The sequence below is a fragment of the Mandrillus leucophaeus genome, unplaced genomic scaffold (genome assembly GCF_000951045.1).
Source record: "Mandrillus leucophaeus isolate KB7577 unplaced genomic scaffold, Mleu.le_1.0 Scaffold290, whole genome shotgun sequence".
Taxonomy (NCBI): domain Eukaryota; kingdom Metazoa; phylum Chordata; class Mammalia; order Primates; family Cercopithecidae; genus Mandrillus; species Mandrillus leucophaeus.
The window spans coordinates 954,435-972,409 of NW_012103032.1; the positions used below are offsets into that span (position 1 = coordinate 954,435).

At 54.2% G+C, this 17,975-nt stretch overlaps 1 protein-coding gene across 2 annotated transcripts; it reads right to left on the reverse strand.

Moving 5' to 3' along the window:
* Positions 1–4,580: 4,580 nt before the first annotated feature.
* Positions 4,581–17,975, reverse strand: UBTF (upstream binding transcription factor, RNA polymerase I). 2 transcript variants are annotated; one of them, XM_011985906.1, is made up of 20 exons: positions 17,691–17,975; positions 16,051–16,226; positions 15,412–15,495; positions 15,152–15,307; positions 12,726–12,790; positions 12,327–12,447; positions 11,857–11,967; positions 11,387–11,520; positions 11,120–11,261; positions 10,804–10,845; positions 10,598–10,711; positions 10,352–10,507; positions 9,868–10,023; positions 9,676–9,786; positions 9,198–9,286; positions 8,904–9,093; positions 7,406–7,453; positions 7,239–7,310; positions 6,994–7,137; positions 4,581–6,905 (listed from the first exon to the last, which is right to left on the reverse strand). In XM_011985906.1, the coding sequence occupies exons 1-20, from the start codon at positions 17,746–17,748 to the stop codon at positions 6,780–6,782; spliced, it is 2,295 nt and encodes a 764-aa protein (XP_011841296.1). In that variant the 5' UTR covers positions 17,749–17,975; the 3' UTR covers positions 4,581–6,779. The 2 variants fall into 2 exon arrangements, with proteins under 2 accessions (XP_011841296.1, XP_011841297.1); XM_011985907.1 differs by lacking the exon at positions 11,857–11,967.

The following is a 17,975-nucleotide window of genomic DNA, read 5'->3' on the forward strand; positions in this document are numbered from 1 at the left end:
CTTCCCCGCCCTTCCCTCGGGGCTCCCCGCTCTCTCCCCCCCCACCCTCCGCTCCCCCCTTTACCCCGAGGCGTGCAGCCACTTCTGTGAAGAGGCCAGACTTGAAGTGGGGCGCAGTTAGGACCTCGGAGCGGAAAGCCCGTAGAATCGAAGGGGCTCGCCCGCGCCTCAGTTCTCCTGGTTTCTGGGCGGGTCTCAGCCCACGCCAGGCCTGCGGACCAACAAGCGGCCGAGATGAGGGTCCGCTGCTGAGGTCGGAGGCCAAGCTGCGCCCTTCTGCGCGGAGCGCCCTCCCCACCCCTCATCCTAATTTAGATCCCACACCTGCTTGCCTTTCCTGCTTCCGGAACCCACGCTGGACCCCCCACCCCTCAAGACAGCCTGCCTGGCACTGGCCAGATCCTTCCCCCGACCCAGTGCTTTTCTCCTGGGTGCAGAGTGTCCCTATGCTCACGCTCTCAGTCCCTCTTTAGGAAGGAGCGGGCCTTTTCCCAGCCGCGCTGGATGGCTGGATTGGCGCTTTCATCTCGGTTACTCTGTGTCTGGTGTCCTGGAACGGTTGTGTGACAGCCCTCTCCCCTCAAGAGATAAGATTAAAAAGGAGGATAGTCTGAAATCACATGCTTGGAGCCATCTTTGGTTTTTAGTTTTCCGCAAATATTTATTTTATTCTCACCGATTTCTCCTGAGAAACAGCAAACATTTATTGAGGCGATATTCCAGAGTAGTTAAGATCAGGCGTCTGATTTGAATTTAAATCGTTGGATCTAGCAAATGAGTTTCCTCTGCCTCAGTTTCCTCTGTTGTCAGTGGGCATAATGATAGTCCTATCTCATTACGTTGCTGTAGTGACTAACAAGTCAGTGCATGTGAAACTCTTAGCTCTGTGTAAGTGCTTGGTAAATCTTAGCTGTTATTCTTGCGGTGCTCCAGGTGCTGGGATAAAAGATGATATAAGACGGTTGTGCTTCTTCAAGAAGTTCACTGTCTTGTGGGATAGACCGGTAGGATAATAATTGCAAAAGAGTGTGACGAAAACAGCAGAGAGAGAGAGAACAGAGGTAGCCAGAAGGAGACATCAAATAATGTAAGAGAGTTGGTCAAGAAAGGCTTCTTGGGTTGGGCGGGGTGGCCCAGGCCTGTAATTCCAGCACTTTGGGAGGCCAGGAGCTCAAGACCAGCCTGCAAAAATGCAAAAATTAGCTGAGTGTGGTGGCATGCTCCTGTAATCCCAGCTACTCAGGAGGCTGAGGCAGGAGAATCGCTTGAACCTGGGAGGCGGAGGTTGCAGTGAGCTGAGATTGCACCACTGCACTCCAGCCTGGGCGACAGAGCGAGATGCTGTCTCAAAACAAAACAAAACAAAAAAGAAGAAAAAGAAAAACTTCTTGTAGTGGGAGATGAACCAGGTGAAGGTAGGCCAAGAAAGCATTGGATATCCCCAACCGGAAGCTTCAGAAGCCTGGATCAAGCTGAAACAGAGGATTGGGTGGCAGAATAGCTGAAGGTGAGCAGGCTGGATCATACAGGACAAAGCAAGTAGGTGTTGAAAGTTTCGCCTGTAAGCCATGAGGAATCCTCAAGGGGAATCATTCACCAGACTTATATATTTAGTAGATCATGCTGGAGTGTGGTCTGGAGAATAACTTAGAAGCAGTGGGTTTTTTTGTTTTGTTTTTTTTTTTTAGCGTTTTGCTCTGTCACTCAGGCTGGAGTGCAGTGGTGTGATCTCAGCACACTGCAACTTCTGCCTCCCGGGTTCAAGCGATTCTCATGCCTCAGCCTCCATAATAGCTGGGATTACGGGCACATGCCACCTTGCTCAGCTAATTTTTGTTTTATATTTTTAGTAGAGACAGGGTTTCACCATGTTGGCCAGGCTGGTCTCGAACTTCTGACCTTAGGAAAGCCACCTGCCTCAGCCTCCCAAATGCTGGGATTACTGGCATGAGCCACTGGGCTTGGCCAAAAGCAGTAGGTTTTTGTTACTGATTGGGGTGTATGGAGGAAAGGAGAGGGAGGTCTCGAAAACACCTTTAACTAGGATGGGGAACTCAGGGGAGGACATGGGAGGATGACTTCACTCTGGGATATATTGAGGTTTCTGTGGGATCAGCTGATGGAGACCCGAGAGGTGATTGAACTTAGATCTGGCACAGAGAAGTAAGCTAGGTTTTCAGGAACTTCAGCAACGTAGCCTCAGCCTTCTTTTTCTCTTATCTCCCACCTCCTTTTCAGGAATTCTTCCCGCCAGTGATGCTGATCTGTTTCTTACCTAAATATGCCCAGTACATTCTGCCCTAAGGAATTTGCGCCATGGCCAGAAAATCCTCCTGGCTTCTCCCTGTTGACCTAAATCTTTCCTCATGTCCCCACCCGTGGCCATCCTCATACCAAACTTCTGTACAACTAGACTGTACTGTTCATTCTGTGCTTGGCCTGGGCTGCTCTGTGGTGGTGACCTCTTTGGGCACGTACCAGTCTTCACTGTTAGCACCAGTTCATAAACACTAAGGCCTGAGCTGGTCCTGACTCTGGGTGAGACCCTGGGGTTACAGCAGCAAGCAAGAGAGACATACAAACCTTGTCCTAGCGTGGCTTACAGCCTAGCAAGGCCTGATGGGAAGGAAATAAGGCCTGAGTGTGAAGGCATTCAGGCTGCTGAAGAAACATATAGTGTGGAGACCCTTTTTCTCAGGAGCTCAGGGAAGAAAGTGGTCTTTTAAGTGGAGCCCTGAATTAACTAGGCAGAGAGAACACCATGTGTATAGACCCTGGGACAGAGCATGTTATGTTCGAGACATGAATGGCCAGTGTGGCTAGAGCCAGGGCAGGGCTAACAGGGGCAGCAGATCCCCTAGGGCCTTGTAGGCCAGACTTATTCACCCACTCAACCAATCTTTCTTGGGTGTCGAATGTATATCAGGCAGTTTCAGGTGCTGAGATTACTGTAATGAACAAGCAGATAAGGTGTCTTCTACTTGGTGAGATAGATAATAAACAAATACATAAACAAGAAGATGGAGGACGCCTCTCTAGAGCAGGTGGTTGGGAAAGGCTTCGCTGAGAGAGGACATGTGAGTTGAGGCCTAAAGGTTGAAAAAAACATCAGGTATGTGTAGAGTTGGAGGAATAGCCATTCTGGGCAGAAAGAACAGGTGCCAAGACCCCGCGGGTAGGCGTGTTTGAGGAACAAAAGAGATCACTTGGCTGGATCACTGTGAGTGGTTAGGAAGAGCAGGGTGAGCGAAGATAAGAGAAGGAATGCAGGGGCCAAACCTTGTAAGGCCATGGTAAGACATGGTAAATTTTCAGTACAGAAATAATCAGATTTATTTCTGAGATAACTTTGGCTGCCATGTGAAGAATGGGCTGTAGGGGGCGAGAGTGCAAGCAGGAAGATCAGCTTTAGGAGGTCTTTGCAGAAGTTGAGCAATGATGGTGGCCTTAAATAGGATGGGCGTGGCAGCTGTGGGAGTCACCCTGTGGGAGGGGTCGACAGATTTGAGACAGCTTTAGGAAGTGGAATGGAGAGGTCTAGGTGATTGAACCTGGAGGTGAAAGGGAGAGAGAAGTCAAGGCCAATACTCTGCTTTCTAGGTTGAATGACTAAGCATTTGGTAATCATTTCGGGTCTTGAGGTATGAGATGCCTGCAAGATATCCCAGAGGATGCAAGGGTGTCTACATAGGTCTGCAGCTTGGAAGAGCAGTCTCTGTCGGCACCACCCTTCAGAATGGTTGCATATTGGCGATCATGGGAGGTTGAAGGGAGAGACATGAACACCTGGGATAAAATGAGGAAGAGCTGACACCAGCAGAGTAGATCAAGAAGGCGAAAGACAGACAAGTGTTCACCAGATGTAATGAACATGTTGGTGACCTTAGCAAGGAGCCTCAAGGGATATTGGTAAGTTGGAGGCCAAGAGGCGCAACAAGCTTTTTAGAAGTTTGGCCAGTATAGGATAGGGGTGAGGGCTGGGAGAGAGTTCTTGGACGGGACCTGGGTCTGCAGCCCTTTGAGGTTCCAGGAACCCAGCCAAGGCCTGCACGGGGAAGGGTGTCTTCCTTAATCTCAGGGAGCAAGTCATCTCAGCCCAGCCCAGCCTGCTTCCCATCAGAGGTCTAGATGGTCTTAGGAAAGTCATCCTTAACCCTTAACCTTTAACCCGGGGTGGAGCTGAAGGCTCAGAGTGGGAGAGTGCTCCCTCAACTCCCCATGATAAGCCCTACACTAGGAAGTGTTGCATGTCCAGGGCAAACCCTTGACCCTAATAGCTCATCACCTCCAATTCCCCAAGACCATGTACTCTGAATGAAAATGCATTTGTTCTCCAACTTCTTGGAGTCTTTAGTGGTCTGACAACCCAAGGTGAACAAATGGAATTGAGAAAAGGGCAAGAACAGTAGCACAGAACAATGTGAATATAGGTTACCTATGGAATCTTCAGGGAAGAGGAAGATAATTCTAGGGAAAAAAGGCAAATTGGCTTCAAGCATTTTTAAAGATCAAACCTGTTGGGTCACCCCTGTGAACTACATCACCTTCATTGATTCCAGTGACCAGACAGCAGTCAAACCTTTGTTTTTCACTTTATTATACAAAAAAGGGAAAACAAAACTTCCACAGTTGGCTTTAAGCATAGGCAGACACCTCTAAGCCGCTCCCTCCCACCTCCCATGATACAAATTCAAGTTGTGGTTGTTGTTGAATCCTACAAAACACTCTTTAAATATTAGAAAAAAAGTTGGGGGTGGGGACGGGGGTCTTCCCACCCCAGCCATCCCATCCCAGTGCCAAAATGCACTCAAGAGTGACCTCTTACAGCACCAACACCCCCACCCTGACAGTCCTGTTTGTACTGTAAGAATTTTTCAATTTTTAAAACAGGAAAAAAAAAAAAAAGGGCCCCATTGCAAGTTGTTTTTAAATGAAAATACATTCCACTGAAACACAACAGTGTAGGGCAGCCAAATAGGAGACTGGGGTTCTTTGCAGGGCTCTTGGGAAGAAATAGAACCTATAAACCCCTTTACTTAATTCCAGGATTAGGACAAAGGAAGGGGAATGGGCGTGGAGAGTAACCCCCAGACCTCCCCACCCCCAGCACCAAGGTCCAAGGCGAAGCAGAGACTGTCTGCCTGCCTTTGGGAGAGGGAGCCACCAGCCTCTCTGGGGCCAGGGCCTTTCACCATTCCTGCCCCACTTCTGCGGCGAAGTTCCCGCTCTTCCCCCATTCCTTGGCTTTCATTCAGAGGGGGAAGGTGGAAAAGCACCAAGCCCCAATTTAATAGGTCATTGACATGATCATAAAAAAAAAAACCCTCCAAATTTAGTCAACAAAAAAGTAAGAACTACAGATATAAGGTGACTTGGCTTATTAAGAGGAATAAGGTACCAAAAAATTTGGGAAATGGCTGGGAAGAATTAGAGACAGCTGAGAAGCAGCTTTTGCAGACTTCTTGCCCAGCTGTGGGGTTGGGGGAGGAGGGAGCAGACCTGAGAAATTAAAGGAAATAGGGGGTGGTGGGAGGATTTAAGGAAAGCTGGAGGGATGTGTAAGATAGGAGCTCCCAGCACATTTCTTGAAGCCCAGGTTCTGAGCCTAGGGTGGCCAGGCTTGGCCCCTCAGATGAGCAGGGGAGGCCTTTCCCACCAAATACAAGCTTTAAGCTTCACACCATCTTGCCTGTCTTTCCGGAAGCCTTCCTGCTGGACAATGGAGACCAGCAGCTCGGATGCATGTGACCCTGGCAGAGGGAGCCTGGTCTGGGAAGCATCCTAGAGTGGCTTCGGCACACTCCCCCAGTGGAATCAGAGACTGGGCAAAACAGAGGATGTGGAGAATGGGATAGCCTCAGTCTGCTCCCACCAGGGTCAACATCTCCCGGCTCTCACCGACCCTTTTTCCAGATTCACAACAAACTGATGTGGGCTCTAGGACAGACCCCCTTACACACACACACACTCTCTTTTGCACACATCCACAGCTGCACCCATGCTATGTACAGGAACACACATACACATACTCTCTTCCACACACATCAAGACCATTTTTAAAAGGTTCCAAACCTACCCCTAAACCCTCCCTCTCCCAGAAATGACAACAGAGACGGCAGCCGAGATCGGTAGGAAACGTCTCGTTGACAGCTCAGAGCTTAAAAAAAAATATATACACATATATAAAAAACACTTCTGCCCCCTCCCCCATGAATGGGTCCAGGCAGCTCCTTCCTGCAGGGGGCAGGGGAGAGGGCCACCAGGGCAGCGCCTGTTTTCTCGAAGGCACCAGCCCTCCTCTCCCCACATTCCCTGCCTCCAGTTCCAATGCAGGGGTCCAGGTGGCAGGCCCCTCTGGGAAGGAATGCATCTTCCCCAAGCTTCCACCCCACCTTGGATTGGGCCGCAGGTGTGGAGGGCCTCGTCGAACTCTTTGGGACCCCCCCCACCCCCACTCTCCGGTACACTGTCCATGCCGGAACTGCAAGTGCAGAGAAGTCGGTGGGGTGGGCCAGGCTGGTCCGGTGCTGGCTTAGTCTGATGGTTGCTGTCCCTGGAGGAGGACCCCCAAGGGCTGATGTCTCTGAGGCTGCAGAGTCCTGGCCTGGGCTCCTCCAGCCCCCTACCCCCACCGTATTTTTTTTTTTTTTTAAAAAGAAAGAAAGAAAGTGGGGGATGCCACGGGGGCAGGGGACAGAACATGGGGGAGAAACAAAGGTGGTCAGTTGGGGAGGGGAGCTCCTGGGCTCTCCCTGGCTGCCCTGGGGTGGGGCTGAGCCTCAGTTGGAGTCAGAGTCTGAGGAGTCCCCTGAGGAGGAGGAGCTGGAGCTGCTGCCCTCGGACTCGTTGTCTTCATCCTCATCGTCATCCTCGTCATCATCTTCGTCCTCATCATCCTCTTCATTCTGGGGGGTGAGAAAGGATGTGGAGAGTCATCAGGTGACCATCCTGGCAGGAATCCCCTCCCCTCCCACTGTGCCCTGTCTGCCCCACCTCATCCCCATCCTCGCTCTCGTCCTCGCTGCTGGACTCGGAGGAGTCGCCGCCATCTTCAGAGGAGTCCCCATTCTCATCATCTTCCTCTTCTTCATCCTCATCCTCATCATCCTCATCCTCTTCATCATCCTCCTCGGACTCCTTGGAGGGACAGAGGCACATCAGTGGTCTCTGGTCTCTGCCCAGCCATTCCAGGCAGTCCCACCCGCCCCATGCCCCTGCATCTGGGAGGGGCTCCTTACCGACTTGGACTGCAGAGTAGTCCGGCTGGATTTGGGGTTTGGGCCTCGCAGCTTGGTCATGCTCTTACGTTTCTGCAGGATGGGGATACGAAGGTGGCAGCCGTGAGTTCCAGACACCCCTGCATCCCCCCACCCCTACCCCACTGCTGCTCTGCTCCCAGACTCACGTTGGAGATGTACTCTTTATATGCTGCACGGTCCTGGGGAGACAGGCTCTGGGGGAGACAGAGGTGGCAAGGGTTGGAATATAGCCAACTACTGCTGACTGAGCATGCTGGCCCAGTGCTAGGCAGTGGGCTGAGCATTTATATATCATCACCCCATCTTATCCCTCCCAGGCTCCCTAGATTTTAGGTCTCTGCAGAGAGCCCCTGTGATCTGAGAACACGGCTCCAATTTTTTTTTGAAACAGGGTCTTGCTCTGTGTCCTGTGTCACCCAGGCTGGAGTGCAGTGGCACAATCTCAGCTCACGACTTGGCCTTCTCAGGCTCAAGTGAGCCTTCCAACTCAGCCTCCAGAGTAGCTGGGACTACAAGTGTGTACCACCACACCATGCTACCTTATAATCATTTTTGTAGAGACAGCAGTCTCACTATGTTGCCCAGGATGGTCTTGAACTCCTGGCCTCAAGTGATCCTTCACACCTTGGGCTCCCAAAGTGCTAGGATTACAGGCGTGAGCCACTGCACTGGCCCAAGCTCTAGTATTTCTGCTTCTGATGCCCAGAATCCTTCTATAAACCACTAAGACTGTTGGTTTTCACATTCACCCTATTGCTCTACACAAATAGAAGCTCCTATCAGAGTCTTCCTCACTCTTCCTCACTCCAAAGAAGTGCCCCTGTGATGAGTCAGCCTGGCATCATCAACCACACCCCAACATCAAACCCTTGAGCCACTGATGAGGCAGTGGGGCTCGCCAAGCTCCTGAAACAGCAAATCCCCACAATCTTCCTGGGTCCTTGGCCAATCTGCCTTGGTGAGTGGGAAGGACACAGGTGATTCCCTCCACTTTTCAGATCTGATTACTCACCCAAAGCACAGAGGGGAAGCACAAAGGCCAGCAGTCTAGGAGAGGTCCCATGGTCCCAGATAGGGGAGGAAAAGGCAGTCTGATTTGGATTCTTCAACTTACTGTGTGACCTTGGACAATTTATTTAACCTCTCTGAGCCTTGGTTTCCTTATTTTTAAAAGGGTGATAGTGGCTGGGGACAGTGGCTCAAGCCTGTAATCCTAGTGCTTTGGGAGGCCAAGGTGGGCGGATCACATGAGGTCAGGAGTTCAAGACCAGCCTGCCCAACATACGGTGAAACCCCATCTCTACTAAAAATACAAAAATTAGCCAGGTGTGGTGGTGTGGTGCATGTCTGTAGCCCCAGCTACTCTGGAGCTATGGAAGGAGGATCGCTTGAACCTGGGAGGTGGAGGTTGCAGTGAGCCGAGATCACACCACTGTACTCCAGCCTGTGCAAGAGAGCAAGACTCTGTCTCAAAATATAAAAATAAAAGGGTGATAGTAACCGTTATCCTGCAGGATTGCGAGGGCATGGAATGAAATCATGAATGAGACCAGCCAGCACAAGTGGGTGGGTGGGCCAGGCTGGGCTGGTGCTGGCTTAGTCTGATGCCTCCCTGTTCCTTTCAAGGGCCCCTTGTTCTCTCACCTTGACCCAGAGGTCCAGATGCACCTTGTACTGCTTTTGCTGCTCCTCGGCCAGCTTTTTGTAGTGCTCCTTCTGGCTCTGGGAGATGCGCTGCCAGCGGCTGCCTATTTCCACCATGCGCTCCTTCAGCGGCAGGTGGTTCAGCTCCCCATTGGACAGCAGCTCCTGGGAGAACTTCTGGTAACCGTTCCTGGAAGGTGGGGGTGGTACAAGGAGGGTCAGGACCCCAACAAAGCAGCCCTCCAGCCCTGACCCTCCCCCACCTCCAGGGCAGGCTCCAGCCCCCAGGCTCACATGGGAGGCTTCTTGGGTTCTCCCTGGAATTTCATCTTCTTAGAAGAATTTGTAGCAGCTGGAGGTGCCCGCATCTCACTCAGCTCTCTCTGGAAGGAGAAAGGTCACACTCACCCCCCAGTCCCACCCCCAAAATACTGTTGCCTTCTGCCCCATGCCATCAGCACCTTAGCTGGCTGTCTTTTTCTGTGCTGGGGAGGAGACACAGGTAGAGCTAGTGAGCAACCTCCTAACAGCTCACATCTGTAGCAGGCACCACAGTTTACAAGTGCTTTCACAACTGCTCGTGTCCCCCGAGTCAGCCTGGAGGCTAGCAATGTCACCCCCACCTTACTGATGAGAGACAGGGGTTCAGAGAAGGAAGCTGAGGCTTGCTGAGGGTCACAGACCAAGACTGGGCCTTCTTGCCCAGAGAGGCTCACCCAAAGGGGAGTGCTCGAGCTTTCAACAAATGGGGTGGCCCCAGCCCCATTCCTACCTCGTATCGCTTTTGGTCTTCGGCTGCCTTCTTAATCCACATCAGTTTCTCCTTCTTTTCCATGTTATTCCAGGTCATTTCCATGGCTTTCAAGGCCTTCACCCGGTCATTCTGGGGACCAACAAGGGTATCAGCCGTGGGAGGGGTCACCCGGGGCTGGAGGCTGCAGTACTACCTCTTCCCACCCGTCACCTTGAAGCGGGCCAGGTAGTCGCCGATGACACTCTGTTGCCAGATCTCCTCAGCTCTCTTGGGGGACTCGGGCAGCTTGCCCCGTTCCTCGCGCTCCCCGCCGGGCTTCCTCTCCGACTGAGCCTTGAGCGCCGCCTCCCGGGCCTTGTACTTGGCCTGCGGGGATGGCCCGGGCGTCAGCCTTCCACCCACCCCCAGGGGGCGCGCGCTCCCCGCGCAGCAGCTCAGGCGCACCCGCCAGCAGGCAGAGGCGTGGGCTGGTGCAGATGTCTCCCGCCTGGGGCTCGCCCCCGCCTGGCCCGCAGCGCTCAGCTGACAGCTTCCCGCCTTCCGGCTGCTGGGCGCCGGCCCCACGTCCCAGCCCAGGCACCGCGTGGCTCAGGCTGGCTGAGGCGGCCAGGGGCGAGGTGGCGTGGCCCGCCAAGGGGAGGAGGGGGCCCTGGCAGCCCCGCTGAGGGCACGGCGCTCCGCCAGGCAGCCTGACCTTCTTCTTCTCAGACAGGTCGTTCCACATTCGGGCCAGCAGGCGGGTCAGCTCGCTCTCGGAGAGCTCAGGCCGCTCCTCCTGCAGCTGCCGCCGCTTCTCCTCCGAGAAGATGAACATGGCCGACACAGGCCGCTTGGGCTTCTCGGAGCCGCCCTGTCCAGGTGCAGAGGGTCGGGGTCCGTGGTGCTGCCAGGGAGCCCAGTCTTGCCCACCCCCGCCTGCGCGGCCGCACCCTCTGCCCACCTTGCCCCCTTCCTGGGCTGGCTTCTTGGAGGCGGGGCTGGTGGCCTGCTTCTTGTTGATGTTCAGCATCTTCTCCTCCCCCAGGACCCGCTGCTGCTCCTCCTCAGGCAGGCTCTGGAGAGGAAAGAGGGGCACAGGGCTCATGAGGGCTCTGCCTCCCAAGCCCCAGTCCTCTCTGCCCACTGCCCTACCGGAGGAACACTTACCTCCAGGAAACGGAGCAGCTCCACCTCGTAATCTTTCTTTTTCTGGGAAAGTGAGTGGAGTCAGGATCATTCTGGTGACAGTGTCACCACAGACCCTGCAGTACTCGGAGGACAGTGACCTTCAGTGGGCCTCCAGAGCCTGGGTGTGGGCTGGACTCCCTGCCTGGATGGACTCAGTTGCTAAGTCCAGCCCAGCCCCACACCGAATTGGAGGCAAGTACCCAAGGCACACGCCACCAGGAACTGACTAGCCCAAGATGGGATCAGATCTCATGCTTCAAAACCCCAAGGCAGGGTGGCCCCTGCCACAGCTCACCTGGTCACACTTCTTGTGATAGGCATCCTTCTCCTTCTGGGACAGCAGCTTCCACTGCTGGCTGCACAGCACCATGCGCTCCGTGCTGGGCACGTCCTTCATGTTGGCCATGAGCTCTGCGCAGTACAGCGAGTAGCTGTTCCTATCAGAGCCATGGGGAGAGAGGCGCAGCCCGTGAGCCAGCAGGACAGGAGGCCGCCTCACCCGTAGAGCCCAGCCCAACTTCCCAGCTGCCTACTCGCCCACCCACTGCAGGGCAGCACTCACGGAGGTGGCTTAGTGGGTCGCCCATCAAACTTGTCCTTGAGCTGGCGTTCAGCTTTGGTGAGGGTGGACTTGGTGATGCCCTCCTCACTGATGTTCAGCTCTGGGTGCTTCTGGATATAGTCTCTCATGATCTCCTGCAGAGCCAGGTGGGGGGATGGAGGGCAATGGGGTGTGGGGTTAGCTGCGGCAGGGGCACGGGGAGAGCCGCTGGGGAGGGCAGGCAGGGAGCAAAGCTGGGGATGGCTGCGCGTCAATGGTGTCACATGAAACATGGTGCCCTGCCCTGCCCTAGCCTGAGATCTCATAGGGGTGGGGGGTGGGGAAGGTAGGGGCAGAGGTGAGGGGCCCAGAAGGCCCCTCCCTCAACAGAGGATGGGGAGTGACACCTCCCGCAGAGTGCGGTGGCCACGGAGTCGGAGGGCAGAGGCTCGTGAAGAGCCGGACAGGGAGGAGCGCAGCGGAAGCCTAACCTCGTACTCCTTCCGCTGCTCCAGGGCCTTATGAATCCATTTCAGCCTCTTTTTGTCCGAGAGCTGAGACCACTGCTTCCCCAGGGAGTCCTTCACCTCCTTCGTAGTGGCCTGCAAACCAAAAGCCGTCAGACACGCACAGGCAGCCAGGGGCAGGGGGAGGGGGAGGGGGGAAGGGGGCACAGAGGCCCCCGCCCCCTCAGGCCATGGGAGGTCACATCAGTGTCCCCCACAGGCCAGGAGGGGAAGGCGGAGAGGCGGCAATCCCGCCTAGGTGCAAGGGGACTGGCTCATACACGCACGCACGCACACGCTCGCACGCCAGCTGGCCCGGGCCCTGTCCATGCAGCCCACCCCTGGGGAGGGGCCTCCTCTCCTGCTCCCCTGCACCGTGCCCGGCCGACCTGGTGCGGCTCCCCCCTGGCCACCGCCGTGCATCCTCCACCCCCAGCCCTTGGCCGGACACTCACATCTGGCCGCACTTTGAGATACACCTTCTTCTCATGGGTGTACCACAGCTGCTGGGGGGTTTTGGGCTTCTCTGGGATGTCCGATTTCTTGGCATTCTGGATTAGGTCGGGGTGATCCTCCCTAGCCAGGACATGGGGAGCAAGGATCAGCAGGGGACGCTGCCAGGGCAGACCCAAGCTAGCTGCCCCACCCACCAAGCCTCCTGGGCCTTTCAGCTGGGGCTCAGTGGGACAGTGGCTGCCTGCCTGTCCCTGCCCCTGAGCATGACACACTAGGGCTCACATGTGACCCATCCTCTTCCATGCCTCAGAGATGGCAAACTCCAGGCTCTGGCCAGGGTTAGCCTATTCTGCTGCCCCCAGTTCCCCATAGCCCTCCTCTGGGCTCCACTGCCTTACCTGAATCGGGCCAGGTTTCGCTCGAACTCCTGTTTCTCTCTCTGGAAGTCCTGAATATATTTCATCTGGGGGGAGGAGGGGATAGGGTCACCCAGGACCCAAGGGTATCTTGCCCTGAGCTATGAAGGCTACCCAGGCCCCTCCTCGCTGGCTCTTCTGCCTCCCACGCTGTGATGCAGGGAGTGGAGGCTGGTGCCCTGCCCGCCTCCCGGCGAGACTCACTACAGAGCAGACCTGCTGGCTTCTACCACAGATGGTGGGAGCTGCAGGGGCTGCCCAGACACTGAATCCTATATCCTATTCTCTCCTTCTGAGCGAGAGTCCCAGAAGGGGGCCATGGCATTACCCACAGTCACACAGTGCGTGGTGGCAGCGCTGAGGCTCCCCCACTCGTTTCTCCAATACCACAGAACTCTCACAGTGGAGTCGGGTGCAGGCCTTGCTCCCTCTTCTCACTGTCTGAGGCAGCTGACATTAGTCTGGCCCCTTGGAGGTGGCCTCTACATAGGGCCAGGGCTGGGCTGAGTCCTATTTCCAAGGCATGAGGGGAGATTGTGTGGAGGGGAACCCAGAGTAAGTTCTTCCAATACAAGTCACAGCCAGCTGCCCTGCACCTTCCCGCCCATTTCTGACACCATTACCTTCTTCTCTTTCTCTAGGATCCCAGCTGTCTGTCCCCTCCAGCCCTCCCTCCCTCAGCCCACTCATTCTCTCCCACCACTTGGCTTCCCTTCCCTTCATCACCCCCTTTTTGGCCTCTCCACTGCCTTCCCACCCTCACCTCACTCCCTCCCTGCATCTTTCCCCACTTCTGCAAAGTCTCCCTCTTGTTCCTCCTTTCCAATGTGTCTCTTTCTCTTCATCAACCTCCTCTCTTGGCTGCCACGCAATGTCCATCTCTTCTTTCATCCTCGCAGGCTCACAAGAGTGGCACTGGCAGGTGCCAGGTGCTCATGGCAATTGAGCCCAACCCGCCTCTTACAGAAGCACCAGACAGAGGCAGCGCTCCTTTCCCATAGTTCCCACAGAAAACCAGAAGCAGAGCTCAGCCTCCTCTTCTCCAATCTCAGTCCTCCTCAGACAAAACAGTTTTAGAGCTGGAGAACACCACACAGACCTGGCTCACCTCACATAAGGACCAGGCCCAGAGAAGTAAAAAGACTTACCAAAGGCCCCATACACAGCGATTCAGTGGCAGAGCCAGGAGAACAGGCCCAAGTCTTGTGCCCCCCAGGACAGCACCTCATCCACTCTACCAGTTTCTTCTGGCCTTCCCTGACTCTGACTCTAGAGCTTGGCCTCTCCCTCCCATCCCATGAGTGTTTGGGTGTGTGCAGTCAACTGTCCAACATCCTTATCAAAAGAGTCAACAACAGTTCCAGCAATCCATACCCCTGCTCTGCTTGGGCAGTGGTTGCAGACAGCTGGCTTTTTTGGGTACAGCACCAAGGGCATGTCAGTCTGCAGCCAGGGCATGCCAACCAGGAAAAAGGGCTACTAATAGCATAACGGCGGCTGGTGCCACCTTTTGAGAACTGGCTGTGTATGGCTTTGTTTCCTCTCCAAGCAGATGTGCTCCTTGTCTTTCCCGCTGCCCTTCCCCATCTATCCCTGGCTCTGTCTCCTTGTCCAGTGTCTCGTGTCCCCTGTCCCCATCCCATCTTCCTCATGTCCCATCTGCAGGGCTCCTCCAATGTTTTGCTGCCTTTCTCTGGGAGGGACCTCCTGAGCTCTGTGCTGCAGTCCTGCCTGGGAGGCTTGGGCCACCCTCCAACCAGGGTTAATGCTTTGATGGTCTGGGATAGTGCCCGACCTCTGCAAGGAACAGTATGAGGCCAGGAGGGACAATGTGTGTCCTTGAGTGAACATGTGTGTGTGGAGAAGGAAGTGCACTTCACAGGTGGACATGGCAGTAACAGCACTGGACTGGGACTCTGGGGCACTAAATCCTGCTCTAGTATCAATAGTTGTGTCACCTGGGACACTTAACCCTCCTGCACCTCAGTTCCTTGCCCACAAAACTGGGATAACCTTTTCCTGGGATTACCTTTATGAAGACATCACAAGTATCAGATGAGACCATGACGGGAAACGTCATAGAGAGTGAAGAAGTGCTGCGCAGCCTAACAGTGAGGATGGGTGTATGGGGGAGAGAGCCTGATGAAACAGAATGCTGTGGGTTTTCTGTAGGGGGAAAGGTTGGTCTGAGCATCTGCTGTCTGAGCATCTGTGGTGGTGCCTGTGCCTGAACACGTGTGGGCTGAGGAAGGGGCGATCAGGTGTGCCTGCCCAGGACCTACTCTGCTGTGCTGACTCACCCTCGTCCCTGATGCCAGGTCTCTCCAAGGCCTACCTCCAACCGACCCACACCACACCAGCTGCTCCCAGCCTCTCCCCTCCTCCCACCTTAACTCTCCTCCCCCCACCTTCTTCTTCTCCGGAAGCTCCTTGTATTTCTTGGACAGAATCTTGGTTAGGTCCAGGTTGCTCATCTCAGGGTGGAGTTTCGCATACTTGGCCCGCTTCTCCATGAAGAAGCGGAAATAAGGGGTCAGGGGCTTCTTTGGGAAGTCTGGGTGTTTCTGGAAGAAGGGACAAGGAACAAGGACACAATGGAGGTCAAATACCATCCGTTCTTTGGATCTTTCCTCCCCTACCCCTCATGCTCCTCCTCCTAGTAACTCACCTTCAGTTTTTTGCCTTTGTAAGGATTTTTAACATGTTCCTGAGCATCGAGGATCAATTCTGTCAACGTACGGAACTTCCTCACCTGGAAGAAGAGGGGCGGGAGGAAGGGAAAGTTGGGAAAAGGAAAATGCCACACAGTAGCATACCCCCATCTTATAACGGGTCTCTTCTACTCTTTACTAGACTAAATTTACCAAAGAAGAGCAGAGGCCAACAGCCAAATGAAGCAGGCACCCTGACACCCAGGCACTGGCCCATGCCTACCACAGAGGCCCAGGCAGTCAGTACACACCAAAGGCCAGCAACAAGGGGACTACCTGACCTCAACCTGGTTGTCCATGCCAGCACCTCCTTCAATCTCAGCATGTCAGCACCTCTGTCAATCTCAGCACAGCTCAGGCTGTTCGGCTCAAGACCACCCAGATAGAAAGTGGCATAACTTTAAGCCAGTGCTGTCAACCGTGCCACCTCCCAAAATGCAAAGGGGCAGGTAGAGAGCTAACGGGCGACCACATGAACGCCTCTCCTGGTCTCTTTCCTTCCTGTTTACAGCCTGTTTCACTTCCCCTACCACGGCTGAGGAGGGGGTAATGTTTGTATATGTATGTGTGTGTGTCAGAAAGGGGGGATCAGTTACCTCATTAGAAATCTCCACCCATTTGAGCTTGCACATGTCTCCAGAAAAGTCCTTAAATGCAACTTTTTCCCAGTCCATATGTGATTCGGTGGTTTTGAATTTGGAGCTGTCATTGGATGGAAGGTTGTTCTTCATGCATTCCAGCAAAGTCAGCATGTCTTCCTGGGACCAACGGTCTGGTGAAGGGTAACAGAGGCCATCATGCCTGGCTCATGCTATCCCCCAAATCTGTTCCCCAGTTCTTGAGTGCTCAACTCTTCCTCCCTAGGGCATCCCAGCCCCTGGTTGCTTCCCATCTGAAGGCAGAGACAAGATATGGCTCAGCCCTAAGGAAACTGTGGCCACACTGGATGAGGGCAGGGACTCCAGTCCAGACCATGCTATACCTAGAAAGCCAGGCTCAAACTCAAGTCTGGCTTGCTTCAAAGCTATTATCATTTCTACTGTGCCAAGCTGCAACAGGCAGCTATTTGCTGTAAGGGGAAGAGGGGTGGAAATGAAGGTACAGTGATTCAGGACTTTGTGGGAAATGAGATCGCTTGTCAGAGGAGGGAAGCAAGGAGGCAATGTATCTAAATGTGCTGCCAAGTTCAAGTTCTGAGTGGATATTCTAAATGTGCAAGGACTGAGGATGGGGTGTGGGCAGTAAGGAAAATTCATGCAGATGTCTCTCCTGCACAGCTGGAAACCAATGTAAGAGATACCCACTATCCCCTAGCCCCTCAAGGCAGATCAAGGGAGAATTTCTGGCAAATAAGAAAAAAGAAACAGAAAACAGAAGCAGGATACAGGGCAACTCTGAGGCAAAGTAGGCAGGTGCACAAAAGCTCTCAGGGCCCTGATCCAGGGAGAACCCCCAGAATTACAAGCTGTCTTGTCAGCCCAACTCCCCAGGGAAGCAAGACCAGGTCTTGACCAGTTATTTTCAGCCACTGAAATGCAACCCCAGAGAGCTCTAGGCCTCTGTGGATGGGCTGGGAGAATAGTCACCCAAGGCCAGAAGTCAAAAGGGCTCTCCATTTTCATTTGCATCTTGTAACCTAGGCCAGGGATTCTGCAGAATGGGCCACAAGGACCCATAATCCCCTCTCCCCTCAATGTCCCACAAGCATGGCCAGCTGCCCAGCTCCATCCTACCCTCCACCCCCATCCAAACTGGATCACTGCTGAATGAGGCAGAGATCTAGTTGAGTACATATATCCCATGGCTTGGGGCCTCAAACCACCACAACAGCCCTCTTCTCCACCTGCCTCTACAAAAGCCTCATGGTCTTCCTAAAAAGCCTGAGAAGCCTTCCCTAACCGCTTCCTGACTTCCTCTACAGTCATCATTCCTCCCATTCCAGGACACTGGGCTGGGACACACTTAAGGCTGAATGCAAACCCCAGAAGGCAGGCCTCCTCTAACATAGGGTGTGAGGGACAGGGAGAGAGGGGAGGTAAGCCACTCCAGGCCAAAAAATTTGGATTCAGCCAAACCAATCAAGTGTGGGAGATGCTTGATTCATAAGTACTCAAGGCACTTTCTCCCCCAATTCAGTGTATGCAGACTGGAAAAGCCCTTGAAGAAGGCAGTGTGCCCCACAGCCACGAGGCAAAGAGGGTTTAAGTTTCAGAGGGCTGGGAGTGGATGCCCCTACCTTGGCCTTTGGGGGCGGCCATTTCCAGGTCTGTGGGGCAGTCGGCTTCTCCGTTCATCCTCCAGCTGTCCAGCCACCTCCTCGGTCGTGCTGGCCGGGCAACCCGGGGTCAAAGCCACCTCACCCTTTGGAAGACATACAAGTTCCCACTCAGGAAGGCTGAGAGGTGAACGACTTTCTAACCCTCCCCGCCCAGAGTAAAGGTGGGCAGGTCCACGCTCTTAGAGACCCAGCCATAACCTTATCAGACTTAAGGGGTCTCTGGGAGGGAGAGTACGCCCCTCC